At 38.4% G+C, this 18,119-nt stretch overlaps 1 protein-coding gene across 1 annotated transcript; it reads left to right on the top strand.

The window, feature by feature from the left end:
* Positions 1 to 1,625: 1,625 nt before the first annotated feature.
* On the top strand, positions 1,626 to 14,782 carry itprip (inositol 1,4,5-trisphosphate receptor interacting protein). The gene is made up of 2 exons (XM_062059226.1): positions 1,626 to 2,108; positions 10,077 to 14,782. Exon 2 carries the CDS (start codon positions 10,121 to 10,123, stop codon positions 11,675 to 11,677), a length of 1,557 nt encoding a protein of 518 aa, XP_061915210.1. The 5' UTR covers positions 1,626 to 2,108; positions 10,077 to 10,120; the 3' UTR covers positions 11,678 to 14,782.
* Positions 14,783 to 18,119: the final 3,337 nt, after the last annotated feature.

Raw genomic sequence — 18,119 nt, 5'->3', positions numbered from 1 at the left:
GGAATCCAATGAGCCAGCTTGTACCTAAGTTACGGTCAGAGCGAAAAAATATACGTCCTGCACTGCACTCTAGTCCTTCACTCTCACGTTCCTCATCCACAAATTGTTCATCCTCGCTCAAATTAATGGGGTAATCGTCGCTTTCTCGGTCCGAATCGCTCTCGCTGCTGGTGTAAACAATGGGGAAATGTGAGGAGCCCTTCAACCTGCGACGTCACGCTACTTCCGGTACAGGCAAGGCTTTTTCTATCAGCGACCAAAAGTTGCGAACTTTATCGTCGATGTTCTCTACTAAATCCTTTCAGCAAAAATATGGCAATATCGCGAAATGATCAAGTATGACACATAAAATGGATCTGCTATCCCCGTTTAAATAAGACAATTTCATTTCAGTAGGCCTTTAAAGTCATATCCAACAATTGCAACAAGTAGTTGTTGCAAAAAAAAAACGAAAACTCAGTAGACAGTGTCAACTGAGTTTCGTTTTTTTAATGATTTCTGCTGGTGGTGTGCCTCTGGATTTTTTCAACGCAAAAAATGTGCCTTGGCTCAAAAAAGGTTGAAAAACACTGGTGTTAAAGGTTCTGAAATCTCTCCAATAACCTTTTTTTTTTATTGTTTCCATATCAATTTTGTTACAATCAGTTGAGGTCTTAGATTTACTTTTTTTTTTAACAATATTGTTTATTTCCTCATAGAGCAGGGGTGTCCAAAGTGGCCCGCAGCTAATTGTTTACCGGCCCGCCACACATTCTGGAAAAAAAAAAGTGGAATGAGGTGAAATCTAACGAGAAAAAGTTGCAATGTTGACACAAAAGCTGCCATGCAGGCTCTTTTTTTCTCTTTTGTCTTTCTTTATTCTTCTTTTTTTGCCATTGCCCAAAAAAAAAAGTAATGACAAAAAATCCATAATGAATTATTTTCAGGGCTCCAATTACTTCAAATATTTCACTTTGAAATGTTTTATGTGGTAAATATTGCGTATATCGTGTAGTAGCCATATAAAAACATCAAAGTTTTCTTTGACAAAAGCGCATAAAACAAAAAAAATAATAGTTCCAGCATAAAATCCACAGATATATCTGAAGTTGATCTCGTAACTTAAGTGTTAAAAGTAAAATAAATAAAAATGTATCACTTTATGAGTGGGGCTTTTGGATCCCAAATATATGTAGTGATTTTTTATTTATCTTTTCACTGTGATTACTCAAAAATATGAAATAATTAAAATCAATAGTGTCCTGCATTATTGATCTTTTAGGGCTCTAATTACTAAATACTGCATATTTCAGTTTTACTATAAAAAAAAAACTAAGTTGTTTTAGTCAGAAAAGCCATAAAACATTTTTATTTAATTTGTATTACTTTATATCAACTTGAAGTTGATATAGAGATTTACTGTAAGCGTTAAATAATTTTAAAAAAAAATAAAAAATCAATGGTGTCCTGCATTATTGATCTTTTAGGGCTCTAATTACTAAATACTGCATATTTCAGTTTTACTATTAAAAAAAACTAAGTTGTTTTAGTCAGAAAAGCCATAAAACATTTTTATTTAATTTGTATTACTTTATATCAACTTGAAGTTGATATAGAGATTTACTGTAAGCGTTAAATAATTAAAAAATCAATAATAATCTGACTTATTTTTAACATTTTAATGACTAAGACCCTTTATGGTCCCCGGGAGCCCTAAAGGTAAAATAAATAAAAAATCCATATATTTTGTTATGGTTTGAAAATGAAAAATATCAAAATGGCCCCCACATGCTTTAATTTTTCCGTGTGCGGCCCTCAGTGGACACTCCTGTCATAGAGAGTTGGGGTTTCTGTCAAAAGTGTCATTCGAGTCCTCAGCTGAGTCGGGGTCTGTGTGAAATACTTGTGTCGAATAAGCAGCACCAAAATAACCGGCAAAAAAACCCAAACGCCGATTGTGGGCGTGGCCTGTGGGCGCGGTTTCCGCGTGTTTGGGCGGGAGGAGCTTTAGAAAACAGGAAATGTCATCGACAAAAGTGAAAGTTGTGAGCGCGACGAGGCGATAAAAGTTCGGAGAGCTGGCCACATGACGTCTTCTACCATGGTGCGGAACAGAGATGGCGTTAAAGGTAAGTTTAAAGTCTAAATTAACACACAATATTGGTTCCTTTGAACTTTTCCGACCAACGTCGAATAACGTGGTCAACTTCAGCTTAAACCCTTTTGGTCTGCAACATTTTCAATTTGTGAATGTAAAACTGTTTGTTTATGTCAAACTTTTTGTTTATTTTGTTGACCACTGACCGAAGAAATAATCAACTAAACGTCGACGACACGCGAGCTGCTAACGGAACATGCGGTCTCGTTGCCAGGGGCGACGCGACACTTTACGACACTTTTTGGCACTTAAAAAACAAAATAGCCTCCTTAAAAAGAAAGTCCACACGACAATGGAAGTCACCACAAAATGGTTTTGTTGTCGGAGCAATGGCAGACAGTGCAACGTGACTCACGCGTGTCTGGAATAACACAACAACGGGGTAGTATAGACACGGTCACGTATTTTGTTGCCATGACAACTGAGGAGTAGAGTCGCTTGGCAACGTCATTTTGTGTTATGAGAGTATTTTTCGTTTTAGTCCTTTTTTCCTTTTCCTACTTGCGGTCGGATGATTGTACCTAAATATTTAGAATGGAAACAACCTAGACCACAAGTTGCCAAGCGTTTACACGTCCAAAATGTCAGCATAGTTCGAATTGTATTCTTATACATAGTTTTACCATGAGTCAAAATGACTTGGAAAAAACATCCAAAGGGATGGATGGATAGACTTTATTTATCCCACAATGGAGAAACATCCACAAGAAATAAAATTAAAACAGTGTTTTAATTTTATTTCTTGTGGATGTTTCTCCATTGTGGGATAAATAAAGTTCCCTATGGTTTTAATTTTATTTCTTGTGGACATTTCTCCATTGTGGGATAAATTAAGTTCTGTATGGTTTTAATGTACATAAAAACCATACAGAACTTAATTTATAAAATTTGTAAATTTATAAATAAAGTTCCCTATGGTTTTAATTTTATTAATAAATTAAGTTCCGTATGGTTTTAATGTACATTAAAACCATACGGAACTTAATTTATCCCACAATGGAGAAATGTCCACAAGAAATACAATTAAAACCATAGGGAACTTTATTTATCCCACAACGGAGACACTTCCACAAGAAATAAAATTAAAACCATAGGGAACTTTATTTATCCCACAATGGAGAAACGTCCACAAGAAATAAAATTAAAACACATTAAAACCATAGGGAACTTTATTTATCCCACAATGGAGAAACGTCCACAAGAAATACAATTAAAACCGTAGGGAACTTTATTTATCCCACAATGGAGAAATGTCCACAAGAAATAAAATTAAAACCATAGGGAACTTTATTTATCCCACAATGGAGAAATGTCCACAAGAAGTAAAATAAAAACACATTAAAACCATAGGGAACTTTATCCCACAATGGAGAAACGTTCACAAGAAATAAAATTAAAACCATAGGGAACTTTATTTATCCCACAATGGAGAAACGTCCAGAAGAAGTAAAATAAAAACACATTAAGATCATAGGGAACTTTATTTATCCCACAATGGAGAAATGTCCACAAGAAATAAAATTAAAACCATAGGGAACTTTATTTATCCCACAATGGAGAAACGTCCAGAAGAATTAAAATAAAAACACATTAAAATCATAGGGAACTTTATTTATCCCACAATGGAGAAATGTCCACAAGAAACATAATTAAACCCATAGGGAACTTTATTTATCCCACAATGGAGAAACGTCCAGAAGAAGTAAAATAAAAACACATTAAAACCATAGTGAACTTTATTCATCCCACAATGGAGAAATGTCCACAAGAAATAAAACTAAAACACATTAAAACCATAGGGAAACATCAAAGAACACAGAGGACATACAAGTCATTAAAACACTTCAGCGGCGCCATTCCTACGTACAGCTACAAAAGTAAAACAACAAAAACTGAGCAATAAACAATACATATTGCGCACCATGCATAGACAAACCAAACAAAAACACAATTTCAACACCCAAATATTGTAGTTGAATAACTGTACAGATGTATTTTGGATATTTGAGTGAATGTACAGTACAGGCAAAAAAAAAAAAAATATATATATATATATATATATATATATATATATATATATATATATATATATATATATATATAAAACAAAAAAAACGACAAAAAAATTACCAAAAAAAAGGGAGAGAAAAAAAAAAGCCTCCGCGCATGCGCATAGCATAGTTCCAACGAATCGATGAATAAATTAATCGCCAACTTTTTTGATAATCGATTTAATCGATTAGTTGTTGCAGCCCTAATATATATATATATATATATATATATATATATATATATATATATATATATATATATATATATATATATATATATATATATATATATATATATATATATATATATATATATATATATATATATATATATATATATTAGGGCTATATATATATATATTAGGGCTGCAACAACTAATCGATTAAAATCGATTATAGAATTAGTTGCCGATTAATTTAGTCATCAATTCGTTGGATCTATGCTATGCGCATGCGCAGAGGCTTTTTTTTTTTTTTCCTTTTTTTTTGGTAATTTTTTTGTTTTATATATATATATATATATATATATATATATATATACATATATATATTAGGGCTGCAACAACTAATCGATTAACATCGATTATAAAATTAGTTGCCGATTAATTTAGTCATCGATTCGTTGGATCTATGCTATGCGCATGCGCAGAAGCTTTTAAAAAAAAATAAAAAAAACTTTCAAAAATAAATAAATAAATAAAACTTTATTTATAAACTGCAACATGTACAAACAGCTGAGAAACAATAATCAAAATAAGTATGGTGCCAGTATGCTGTTTTTTTTCCAATAAAATACTGGAAAGGATAGAAATGTAGTCGGTCTCTTTTATCCGATTATTAATCGATTAATCGAAGTAATAATTGACAGATTAATCGATTATCAAATTAATCGTTAGTTGCAGCCCTAATATATATATATATATATATTAGTAATGGAAATATGAGAAGGTGAGTCCAAACTGTTGGCCTGTACTGTACATGTCAGAATAAGCACAGGGACATGAACAATTAGAATAAGGGACATCATTCTCACAGTTCAACAAGTTTGAAAAGGAGTAGGAAGAAGCAGAGCTCATCCAAATGTACCCCTTCTCCGTGTTTCAGCAATGATTGACTACCATCTACTGTATAACCACTTTTTCATAATAAAATGAACTACTATATATGGTGAATTAGTGATAAATGTATACATTTATGGGTGTGGTGTCTGTGTTATAAATCCATCATGGCAGGATGTCCTCACCAGAGTATACTGAAGCACAGTTAGGCTGTGACAGGAAGTTATGTAACTTCCTCTTACAATGTGTACCATTCTCCTTCCTGGACGTCATCAGATACTCTCACTGTCCTTTATGTATTCCTACTCACGTGGACATTCTGAAGAACCTTTTAGTAAATGTTGCAGACAAGCCATGGGGTTATTCAAATGAAACATAATGTTCAGTCTTCCTTCCTCCTCTGTGCTGTCACACCATTGATTCATTATTGTTTTCTCTCTCTCACCTAAAAAAAATACTGAGAAAAGCCCACAACATAAGATATTTAAGTTAAAATGTATTGTACTATTAAGATAGGTCTTTAAACAAAAACCTCTTGAAATGAAGGTGCAAAAGTAAGAAATACAACAACCCCAAAAGCAGTGAAGTTGTCACGTTGTGTAAATGGTCAATAAAAAGAGAATACAACAAATCCTTTCCATCTTATATTCAATTGAATAGACTGCAAAGACAAGATATTTCATGTTCACACTGGAAAACGTTGGTATTTCTAGCTCATTTGGAATTTGATGCCTGCAACGTGTTTCAAAAAAGCTGGCACAAGTGGCAAAAAAGACTGAGAAAGTTGAGGAATGCTCGTCAAAGACTTATTTGGAACATCCCACAGGTGAACAGGCTAATTGGGAACAGGTGGGTGCCATGATTGGGTATAAAAGCAGCTTCCATGAAATGCTCAGTCGTTCACAAAAAAGGACGGGGCGAGAGTAGGGATGATACTCGAAACCGGTTTCCCCGGTTGTTTGATAAGAAAAGAACCGAGTCCTCGGACTCGAATCCCTTTTTGAGAACCGGTACCCGTTATCGAGACCACTATAGTAAAGGAAAAGAGTTGATTCTTTATTCGAATCCCGTCCCGACCAGAAATGCTCCGTGTGACATCACAAGAAATGGCGTCACGTAGCTCAGTCATTAGGCGCAGATAGCGAAAGCAGGAAAACAATGGACGGGAAAAAGCGCTCCAAGGTGTAATAAAGTTCAAAACAAAAGCTATAATCCATCGAATAACTTTACTGAGAGATTTTAGCAGGGTAAAACACATGACCAACACTTTTACGACCAACCGGAAACATAGCAACCAGGCTAGCAACGCACCTCCTTTACGGCAGCTGTCGCAACGTTCTTAAAACAACCGCAGCACATACATATATATACAACATATCTCCCTTTTTTAACTTTTGTTTTTCTTTCCTTGTAAACGTTACAAAATCACACTGAGATGTGTTGTCTGTCTAATTATAAATAATGCAGACGAGGCGTGTTGGCTGAGTTCTTGACGTTTACTTTCACAGCGTGGCAACATGCAACACTTTTCGGGGCTACCGCGCATGCTCGTCACTCCCGTTGCATGCTGGGTAGTGTAGTTGTTATATTCTCTAGCTCAGGGGTCACCAACCTTTTTGAAACCAAGAGCTACTTCTTGGGTAGTGATTAATGCGAAGGGCTACCAGTTTGATACACACTTAAATAAATTGCCAGAAATAGCCAATTTGCTCAATTTATCTTTAACTCTATGTTATTATTAATAATTAATGATATTTACACTTAATTGAACGGTTTAAAAGAGGAGAAAACACGAAAAAAATGACAATTAAATTTTGAAACATAGTTTATCTTCAATTTCGACTCTTTAAAATTCAAAATTCAACCGAAAAAAAGAAGAGAAAAACTAGCTAATTCGAATCTTTTTGAAAAAATTAAAAAAAGAATTTATGGAACATCATCAGTAATTTTTCCTGATTAATATTAATTTTACAATTTTGATGACATGTTTTAAATAGGTTAAAATCCAATCTACACTTTGTTAGAATATATAACAAATTGGACCAAGCTATATTTCTAACAAAGACAAATCATTATTTCTTCTAGATTTTCCAGAACAATTTTTTTTAAAGAAATTCAAAAGACTTTGAAATAAGATTTAAATTTGATTCTACAGATTTTCTAGAATTGCCAGAGTTTTTAAAAAAATTTTTAATCATAATAAGTTTGAAGAAATATTTCACAAATATTCTTCGTCGAAAAAACAGAAGCTAAAATGAAGAATTAAATTAAAATTTATTTATTATTCTTTAAAATAAAAACAATTAATTTACTTGAACATTGATTTAAATTGTCAGGAAAGAAGAGGAAGGAATTTAAAAGGTAAAAAGGTATATGCGTTTAAAAATCCTAAAATCATTTTTAAGGTTGTATTTTTTCTCTAAAATTGTCTTTCTGAAAGTTATAAGAAGCAAAGTAAAAAAATTAATGAATTTATTTAAACAAGTGAAGACCAAGTCTTTAAAATATTTTCTTGGATTTTCAAATTCTATTTGAGTTTTGTCTCTCTTAGAATTAAATATGTCGAGCAAAGCGAGACCAGCTTGCTAGTAAATAATTACAATTTAAAAAATAGAGGCAGCTCACTGGTAAGTGCTGCTCTTTGAGCTATTTTTAGAACAGGCCAGCGGGCTACTCATCTGGTCCTTACGGGCTACCTGGTGCCCGCGGGCACCGCGTTGGTGACCTCTGCTCTAGCTCATAACATTCCCCCCCATAAAGAAATAATGTTAACTCAAAGTGTATTTCTTTTTTTAGCTTTAACTTTTCATTTTTCAGCATTGTAACCACATTTGCAAAGAACTTTTCTCTTCATAGAATTTTCTTTCAATAAAGAAATAAAGTGCAAAAATGTCAAAGCATCATAACAAACCGTTATGTCAAATAGCAGCAGAAGTGCACTTTTTGGAGAGCTGTATTATTTTCAGTTTTGTGCCCAAGGGACTGATTTTATTTAACACTATATTATTATTTATACACCTATAGTGATCACAGAGACAGCTTGTTTTTGTGTTACTGTATATATTTGTTTCTCTGAAAAATCCCACTTAATATACTTTGGGTAACAACAGTCAATATTTATTTATTTTATTTTATTTTTTTAGGTGGGTAACAGTCAATATTTATTTATTTATTAGATTTTATTTTTTTATTATATAATAAAAGTGAGCTTTTGTTAAAGCAAATATTGTGTGTTTTTTTCCATATACAACAACCTATCTGGACTCGATAAGAGAATCCATAAGGAATCGGTTCGATAAGAGGATTCGATAATAGCCTCGAACTCGATAATTCCTTATCAAACATCATCCCTAGGCGAGAGTCACCACTTTGTCAACAAATGCCTGAGCAAATTGTTGAAGAACAACATTTCTCAACAAGGAATTTAGGGATTTCACCATCTACGCTCCGTAATATCATCAAAAGGTTCAGAGAATCTGGAGAAATCACTGCACGTAAGCCATGATATTACACACCTTGGATCCCTCAGGTGGTACTGCATCAAAAAGCCACATCAGTATGTAAAGGATATCACCACATGGGCTCAGGTACACTTCAGAAAACCACTGTCAGTAACTACAGTTAATTTAAAGTTAAAGTGCCAATGATTGTCACACACACACTAGGTGTGGCGAAATTATTCTCTGCATTTGACCCATCACCCTTGATCACCCCCTGGGAGGGGAGGGGAGGGGAGCAGTGAGCAGCAGCGGTGGCCGCGCCCGGGAATCATTTTGGTGATTTAACCCCCAATTCCAACCCTTAATGCTGAGTGCCAAGCAGGGAGGTAATCGGTCCCATTTTTATAGTCTTTGGTATGACTCGGCCGGGGTTTGAACTCACAACCTACCCATCTCAGGGCGGACACTCTAACCACTAGGCCACTGGTCGCTACATCTGTAAGTGCAAGTTAAAACTCTACTATGCTAAGCCAAAGCCATTTATCAACAACACCCAGAAACGCTGTTGGCTTCGCTGGGCCCGAGCTCATCTAAGATGGACTGATGCAAAGTGGAAAAGTGTTCGGTTGGTCTGACGAGTCCACATTTCAAATTGTTTTTGGAAACTGTGGACCAAAGAGGAAAAGAACCATCCGGATTGTTCTAGGGTGAAAGTGTAAAAGGCAGCATGTGTGATGGTATGGGGGTGTATTAGTGGCCAAGACATGGGTAACTTACACATCTGTGAAGGCACCATTAATGCTGAAAGGTACATACAGCTTTTGGAGCAACATATGTTGCCATCCAAGCAACGTTACCATGGACGCCCCTGCTTATTTCAGCAGGACGATGCCAAGCCAGGTGTTACAACAGCGTGGCTTCATAGTAAAAGAGTGTGGGTACTAGACTGGCCTGCCTGTAGTCCAGACATTGAAGGCTAAAATATGAGAAGGGAGACTGTTGAACAACTTAAGCTGTACATCAAGCAAGAATGGGAAAGAATTCCACTTCAAAAATGTGTCTCCTCAGTTCCCAAACCTTTACTGAGTGTTGTTAAAAGGAAAGGCCATGTAACACACTGGTAAAAATGCCTTTTTTGACATGTGTTGCTGCCATTACATTCTAAGTTCATGATTATTTGCCAAAAATACCAAAGTTTCTCAGTGTGAACATGAAATATCTTGTCTTTGCAGTCTATTCAATTGAATATAAGTTGAAAAGGATTTGTTGTTTTCTCTTTTTATTTACCATTTACACAACGTGACAACTTCACTGCTTTTGTACATAACTTTTCTCAAACACTTTGCTTCACGTATTGACTCTGTCACCTTTTCGTTGTGGTATGTTACAGGAAGTGACCTGCCAAAGCGCCACTGGTAGACACGGCGGCCAAAGATGCAGGGGGCCATCGCACGTGTGTGCGTGGTGGTCGCCGCCGCCATCTTGAACCACCCCTTGCTGTTTCCCCAAGAGAACGCCACCTCCGCGGTGGAGCAGGACGCGGAGCTGATGGCGCGCATGCGGCAGCACGAGGAGAGGCTGGCGAGGGAACGGGCCAAGATGGAGGTGGCTCTCTCGCAGCCGGAGGAAGGCGCCTGCGACGAGGCGTACAGCTGGTACGTATGGAGCGCCGTGTCCTTCGCCGTCTTCCTCGCCATCGAGATGTGCAGGGCGGACACGGCCGACTCGTACGGCGGGGGTGTGGACGACGAGCTGCCTGAGAGTGGCTGCGTGGACGCCACCTCCATGGTGCTGGATAAAGACGTCCTCGCCAACTTCTGTGACAAATGCACGTACGGCCACGCCCACGACACCGGGAGGGCCAGGGAGTTTGCGGAGGGTTTCGTGGACGACCTCCTGGAGTCTCTGAGGAGCGTCTGTGACCGGGAGGCGGACATGGAAGTGGAGGACTTTGTCGGGATGGGGAGCATGTTCGAGTCCTGGCAGATGTGGAAGCCCCCGGCGTGCGACTTCATCGTGCCCTTCTCGCCCCCCGACCCGCTGGCCTTCCGGGTCAGCTTGTGGTGCGAGCCGTCCAGCGACGTGCCGCCCGACCGGCGGGGGTGCGGCACCATCCGGGTGAGCCGGCCCGGGGACCCCGAGGGCGGGTGCCTGTGTGGTTCCGCCAACATGGGCGAGGACATGCTGTGTCTGCTGCACGGCAACCAGCTGCACGCCTACGTGGACCCCAGAGGACGCTCTCTCCTGGCCAAAGGTGGAGTCATGACGTGGTTCCAGGTGTCCCTCACCAAAGCATGGGGGCGCATCTCCCACAAGTACGACTTTGAGGTCACCTTCCGCAGCCTGGACACGGCGGGCGCCTTGAAGATCCGATTCCCTTCCGGGAAAGCCATGATGGTGAACATCATCCCCGCGGTCCAGCTGGCGGACACCGACGCCTACTTGGTCTCGCACTTCCCGTCGGACTGCGGCGGACCTCCAGACCCGTTCTGGCCTCTCTCGCTGGCCGTCTACGAGAGGAACCTCCTCAAACACCTGGCCAGGCCACTCCCACAGCCCTCCTGCCACCTGCACTGCCTGCAGGTGGTCACCTTCCTGCACAGGAAGCAGACGGCGCTGACGGGCGGGAACGCTCTGCTGGACTACCACTGGAAGACGGTGGTGCTGCACCTGCTGCTGCTCCACCCGGCGCCCGCCTGGGCCGCCGACAGGACGGAGTGCAGACTGAGGGACGTGCTGGGCTTCATGCACAGGAGCCTCCGGGAGAAGAGACTCCATCACGTCCTGATCGGGAACCGCAGAGTCCCGGGAGAGCTGCGGCTGCCGGAGACCATCCGCAGAGCGGAGCCCGTCAACCTGTTCCGGAGTTTGGTGCTGAGGAGGGACCAGTACGCCAACACGGTGCGCCACCTCCAGGAGATGATGAGGAATGCGGCCATGTTGTTACAAGAGTACACGCCGCTCTTGTCTAATGGAAGCTTTCATTACTAGAAGTATTGTATTTATATATAATACATATCATTACTAGAAGTATTTATTAGGGGTGTAACGGTACGTGTATTTGTATTGAACCGCTTCGATACGGGGGGTTCGGTTCGGAGGTGTACCGAAAGAGTTTCCACACGGACATATTAAGTAGCCGCCTAAGCTGAAGTCTTAACAAGATGCTCCGCTTTCTTCTGCCTGTCTCTGTCAGTCCTCTACACAACACCCAGCATTGTCCCACCCATACAACCATCTGATTGGTTACAAACAGAGCGGTAACAGCCAATCAGCAGTGCGTATTCAGAGCACATGTAGTCAGTGCTTAGTGTTTAGCAGGTAATCATCAGGCCCCGGACTCTCCCCAAATGATAATAAACACCTCCCAGTCAACTACTAGTAACATCACTATGAGCCCGTTGACCTTCTAGAAACATAAACGGCACCTCAAGCTCGCAGTCCTAGCTTGAGGTGAAGGCTAATTCGCTTTTAGCGTAACGTTAGCTCATTTTGCTGTGTGTGTGTGTGTTACGGACAGCAAAGCCCTGTCTGTCTGTTATTTCACTTGACCTTTTTCTGTGTTGATTGAGCTGTGTTGAAGCAGCAAAAAAGGACATTACCGTATTTCCTTGAATTGCCGCCGGGAATATAGTATTCGCCTGCCTAGAATTACAGCCGGGTCAAACTCGTTTCGCAAAATAATTAGCGCATGCTTGGCACTAACGATTAATTTGATAATCGAGTAATCTGTCGATTATTACTTCGATTAATAATCGGATAAGAGACAAACTACATTTCTATCCTTTCCAGTATTTTATTGAAAAAAACAGCATACTGGCACCATACTTATTTTGATTATTGTTTCTCAGCTGTTTGTACATGTTGCAGTTTATAAATAAAGGTTAATTTAAAAATAAAAAAAATTTAATTTAATTTTATTTATTTTTTTAAATAGCCTCTGCGCATGCGCATAGCATAGATCCAACGAATCGATGACTAAACTAATCGGCAACTATTTTTATAATCGATTAGTTGTTGCAGCCCTAGCCGATATCCGATATTCCAATATTGTCCAACTTTTATTTACTGATACCGATATCAACCGATACGATATATACAGTCGTGGAATTAACACATTATTATGTCTAATGTGGACAACCAGGTATGGTGAAGATAAGGTCCTTTTTAAAAAATAATAATAAAATAAAATAAGATCAATTAAAAACATTTTCTTGAATAAAAAAGAAAGTAAAACAACATAAAAACAGTTACATAGAAACTAGTAATGAATGAAAATGAGTAAAATGAAGTGTTAAAGGTTAGTACTATTAGTGGAGCAGCAGCACGCACAATCATGTGTGCTTACGGACTGTATTCCTTGCAGACTGTATTGATATATATTGATATATAATGCTTACGGACTGTATCCCTTGCAGACTGTATTGATATATAATGCCTACGGACTGTATCCCTTGCAGACTGTATTGATATATAATGCTTACGGACTGTATCCCTTGCAGACTGTATTGATATATATTGATATATAATGCTTACGGACTGTATCCCTTGCAGACTGTATTGATATATAATGCTTACGGACTGTATCCCTTGCAGACTGTATTGATATATATTGATATATAATGCCTACGGACTGTATCCCTTCCAGACTGTATTGATATATAATGCTTACGGACTGTATCCCTTGCAGACTGTATTGATAGATATTGATATATAATGCTTACGGACTGTATCCCTTGCAGACTGTATTGATATATAATGCTTACGGACTGTATCCCTTGCAGACTGTATTGATATATATTGATATATAGTGCCTACGGACTGTATCCCTTGCCGACTGTATTGATATATATTGATATATAATGCTTACGGACTGTATCCCTTGCAGACTGTATTGATATATATTGATATATAATGCCTACGGACTGTATCCCTTGCAGACTGTATTGATATATATTGATATATAATGCTTACGGACTTTATCCCTTGCAGACTGTATTGATATATATTGATATATAATGCCTACGGACTGTATCCCTTGCAGACTGTATTGATATATATTGATATATAATGCCTACGGACTGTATCCCTTGCAGACTGTATTGATATATATTGATATATAATGCTTACGGACTGTATCCCTTGCAGACTGTATTGATATATATTGATATATAATGCCTACGGACTGTATCCCTTGCAGACTGTATTGATATATAATGCTTACGGACTGTATCCCTTGCAGACTGTATTGATATATATTGATATATAATGTAGGAAGCAGAATATTAATAACAGAAAGAAACAACCCTTTTGTGTGAATGAGTGTAAATGGGGGAGGGAGTTTTTTTGAGTTGGTGCACTAATTGTAAGTGTATCTTGTGTTTTTTATGTGGATTTAATAAAAAACAAAAAACGATACCGATAATTTCCGATATTACATTTTAAAGCATTTATCGGCCGATGTTATCGGACATCTCTACTTGAAACTGTTTAATGTTGCACTTTTTATATGTAGAAGAAAAGTTTTGTCATTTTATTTGATCTGAGCAACAACTTGAGGCAGTTTAATGTCGATTAACGCGGGCAGAATTATTATAATGTACCCAATGTTAAAAGGATAAAGCCATTGTTTACAAATTTAGTAAATAAATAACCAAAAAAATGTTTATTTTGTTGTTTTCTTACTGTACCGAAAATTAACCGAACCGTGACCTCTAAACCGAGGTATGTACCGAAATGTTTGTGTACCGTTACACCCCTAATATATATATATATATAATATATATCATTACTAGAAGTATTGTAGTGCACTTGTTATATTTGTAGTGGACCAAACAAGAATGTAATCTCATATCGACAATGAGAGAGTTTGTCTCTTTGTTACACAACTTTGTGGACAAATTGTGCAACTCTTCTGCATGCTGTGTGTGTCTGTTACACACTCTTATTACTGCACTTGTGTGTGTCTGTTACGCACTCTTATTACTGCACTTGACACACACCTCTCTGACAGGGGTGTCCAAACTTTTTCCACAGAGGGCCACACGCCCAAAAATGAAAGAACTTTGCTACATTTTGTACATTAAAGACACTAAAACCCGACTCAATGTACATGATTGTATGCTAAGACTAGTCTTGTACAGTATACCACTACTAGTATAGTGCCACTATACTAATGAATCATATTCTATACTGCCGGTTCCGGGACATTGCTGGTTTTAGGAGCAGGTTCAGCAGCGCGCACACACAGAGTACTTACAAGCAGACACAGTGTGTAGACAGGAAAGTGAGAATGGACGCATTTTTGGAGTAAAAAGTCAAGATAAAAATGAAGTTATAACACTGAAACACCCTCAGGAAGAGGTGCTTTAGGCATGGCTAGCTAGTTAGCAGCTAACAGTGTTTTAGCTACTACTTCTAAATCACTAATCCTGGCCTCCATGGTGACAAAGTAAGTTTCTTACAAGTAGCATTATCACCGGAGGGCGAGGAATAGCTAAACATGCTTCACTACACACCGTAGGAGGATACAATAGCTCCCCGGCGTCACAATGTAAACAAATGCCATGGGTGGATCTACACCTGACATCCACTGTAATGATACCAAGTACAGGAGCCTATTTAGTCGATACTACTATGATAACATCGTTATTTTTTTATAGTCACAAAATCTTTTTTCCTTTTGAAAAAAATGAATATTATGTTTATAAACTCACAGGAGGACTTTGAATATGACCAATGTATGATCCTGTAACTACTTGGTATCGGATCCATACCTAAATGTGTGGTATCATCCAAAACTAATGTCAAGTATCAAAGAAGAGAAGAAGTGATTATTACATTTGAACAGAAGTGTAGATAGAACATGTTAAAGCAGAAAATAAGCAGATATTAACAGTAAATGAACAAGTGGATTAACAATCCGTTTTTACAGTTTGTCCCTCATAATGTGTACAAAATAATAGGTGTATAAATGACACAATATGTTACTGCAGACTAATTAGGAGTCTTAGTTTGTTTACTTACTACTAAAAGACAAGTTGTCTATTTTATTTAAGGACTAAATGACAATAATAAACATATGTTTCATGTACACTAACATTTTTTGTTCAAATAAAAAAAATGTATGGTCCCCTTTATTTAGAAAAGTATCAAAACACATTTTGGTACCGGTGTTGTACCGAAATCTGTTACCCCTAGACATTTGTAACTCCAGGGGGCGATGTTCCCATGGCGTTTGTTTGATGGTTAAACGGCAAGCCCAAGGAGGAGGAGAAGAAGAACGCTTGCGTAAATGGCGTAAACTATCCTTAATGCTGAAACGTCAGTTGTCAGAATTTCAGCATTAATAAATTACACAACAGCTGATACAATGGACTCATACTATAATGAAAGTAAGTCATTGATTTCCAGAATATGTGTAATTTATTGATGATGAAAATCTGACAACTGACGTTTCAGCATTAAGGATAGTTTACGCCATTTACGCAAGCGTTCTTCTTCTCCTCCTCTTTGGGCTTGTCGTTTAACCATCAAACAAACGCCATGGGAACATCGCCCCCTGGAGTTACAAATTCCGATGGGTAACAGATTTCGGTACAACGCCGGTATGGGGACAACCCTCGCCGGGACTATTTTGTTTTTGGGGCCACATTTCCAGAAAGCTGAGGACCTTCACTATTAAACTATTTTGTATACTCCACAGAACCATTGTCCTGTACAGTGGACATTTGAATTTGGTCTTATTTGTTTTATCAGTCACAAAAAAAAGAAAGAAAGTATAGGATCATCTATTAGAACCACACTCACGTGTTTTTTTTAAGAATGTGCTGCAAAAATCACAAGATTTTTAACTGAAGAACACGCTACTTGACGATACGTAGCGACGATACTTTGTTTGACAAGAGAATCGGGCAGATGAGAAAGTTTGTAATCGTCACCCAAGTAGCTTCAACTAGACCGGAAATGAACTCCTTGTTGGGCAATGCTGCCCCCCGCTGTCTAAAGGAGGAAGTGCACCTCACTGTTGAATTCCAAAATGGTTTTACATACACTATATTGTTAAAAGTATTTGGCCACCCGCCTTGACTGAAAAAGACGGATTTGCGACTATGGACGGAAAAATCACATGCCTGATGATGTGAGGAACTTTAATGAAATAGCCTTTTGCAGTCAACTGCTGTCATTGTGTGCAAGATGATGTCATTGTGTGCAAGAGGATGTCATTGTGTGCAAGATGATGTCATTGTGTGCTGTGTGCAAGATGATGTCATTGTGTGCAAGAGGATGTCATTGTGTGCAAGATGATGTCATTGTGTGCAAGAGGATGTCATTGTGTGCAATATGATGTCATTGTGTGCAAGGGGATGTCATTGTGTGCAATATGCTGTCATTGTGTGCAAGATGATGTCATTGTGTGCAAGAGGATGTCATTGTGTGCAATATGTCATTGTGTGCAAGAGGATGTCATTGTGTGCAAGATGATGTCATTGTGTGCAAGAGGATGACATTGTGTGCAATATGATGTCATTGTGTGCAATATGATGTCAGTGTGCAAGATGATGTCATTGTGTGCAAGAGGATGTCATTGTGTGCAAGAGGATGTCATTGTGTGCAATATGATGTCATTATGTGCAATATGATGTCATTGTGTGCACAATGTCATTGTGTGCAAGAGGATGTCATTGTGTGCAATATGATGTCATTGTGTGCAAGAGGATGTCATTGTGTGCAAGAGGATGTCATTGTGTGCAATATGATGTCATTGTGTGCAATATGATGTCATTGTGTGCAAGAGGATGTCATTGTGTGCAAGAGGATGTCATTGTGTGCAAGAGGATGTCATTGTGTGCAAGATGATGTCATTGTGTGCAAGAGGATGTCATTGTGTGCAATATGATGTCATTGTGTGCAAGAGGATGTCATTGTGTGCAAGAGGATGTCATTGTGTGCAAGAGGATGTCATTGTGTGCAAGATGATGTCATTGTGTGCAAGAGGATGTCATTGTGTGCAAGAGGATGTCATTGTGTGCAATATGATGTCATTGTGTGTAATATGATGTCATTGTGTGCAAGAGGATGTCATTGTGTGCAAGAGGATGTCATTGTGTGCAAGAGGATGTCATTGTGTGCAAGATGATGTCATTGTGTGCAAGATGATGTCATTGTGTGCAAGAGGATGTCATTGTGTGCAATATGATGTCATTGTGTGCAAGAGGATGTCATTGTGTGCAAGAGGATGTCATTGTGTGCAAGAGGATGTCATTGTGTGCAATATGATGTCATTGTGTGCAATATGATGTCATTGTGTGCAAGAGGATGTCATTGTGTGCAAGAGGATGTCATTGTGTGCAAGAGGATGTCATTGTGTGCAAGATGATGTCATTGTGTGCAAGATGATGTCATTGTGTGCAAGAGGATGTCATTGTGTGCA

Source organism: Entelurus aequoreus, linkage group LG09, assembly GCF_033978785.1.
Source record: "Entelurus aequoreus isolate RoL-2023_Sb linkage group LG09, RoL_Eaeq_v1.1, whole genome shotgun sequence".
NCBI classification, from domain to species: domain Eukaryota; kingdom Metazoa; phylum Chordata; class Actinopteri; order Syngnathiformes; family Syngnathidae; genus Entelurus; species Entelurus aequoreus.
This window is presented reverse-complemented; position numbering and strand designations above follow the sequence as displayed.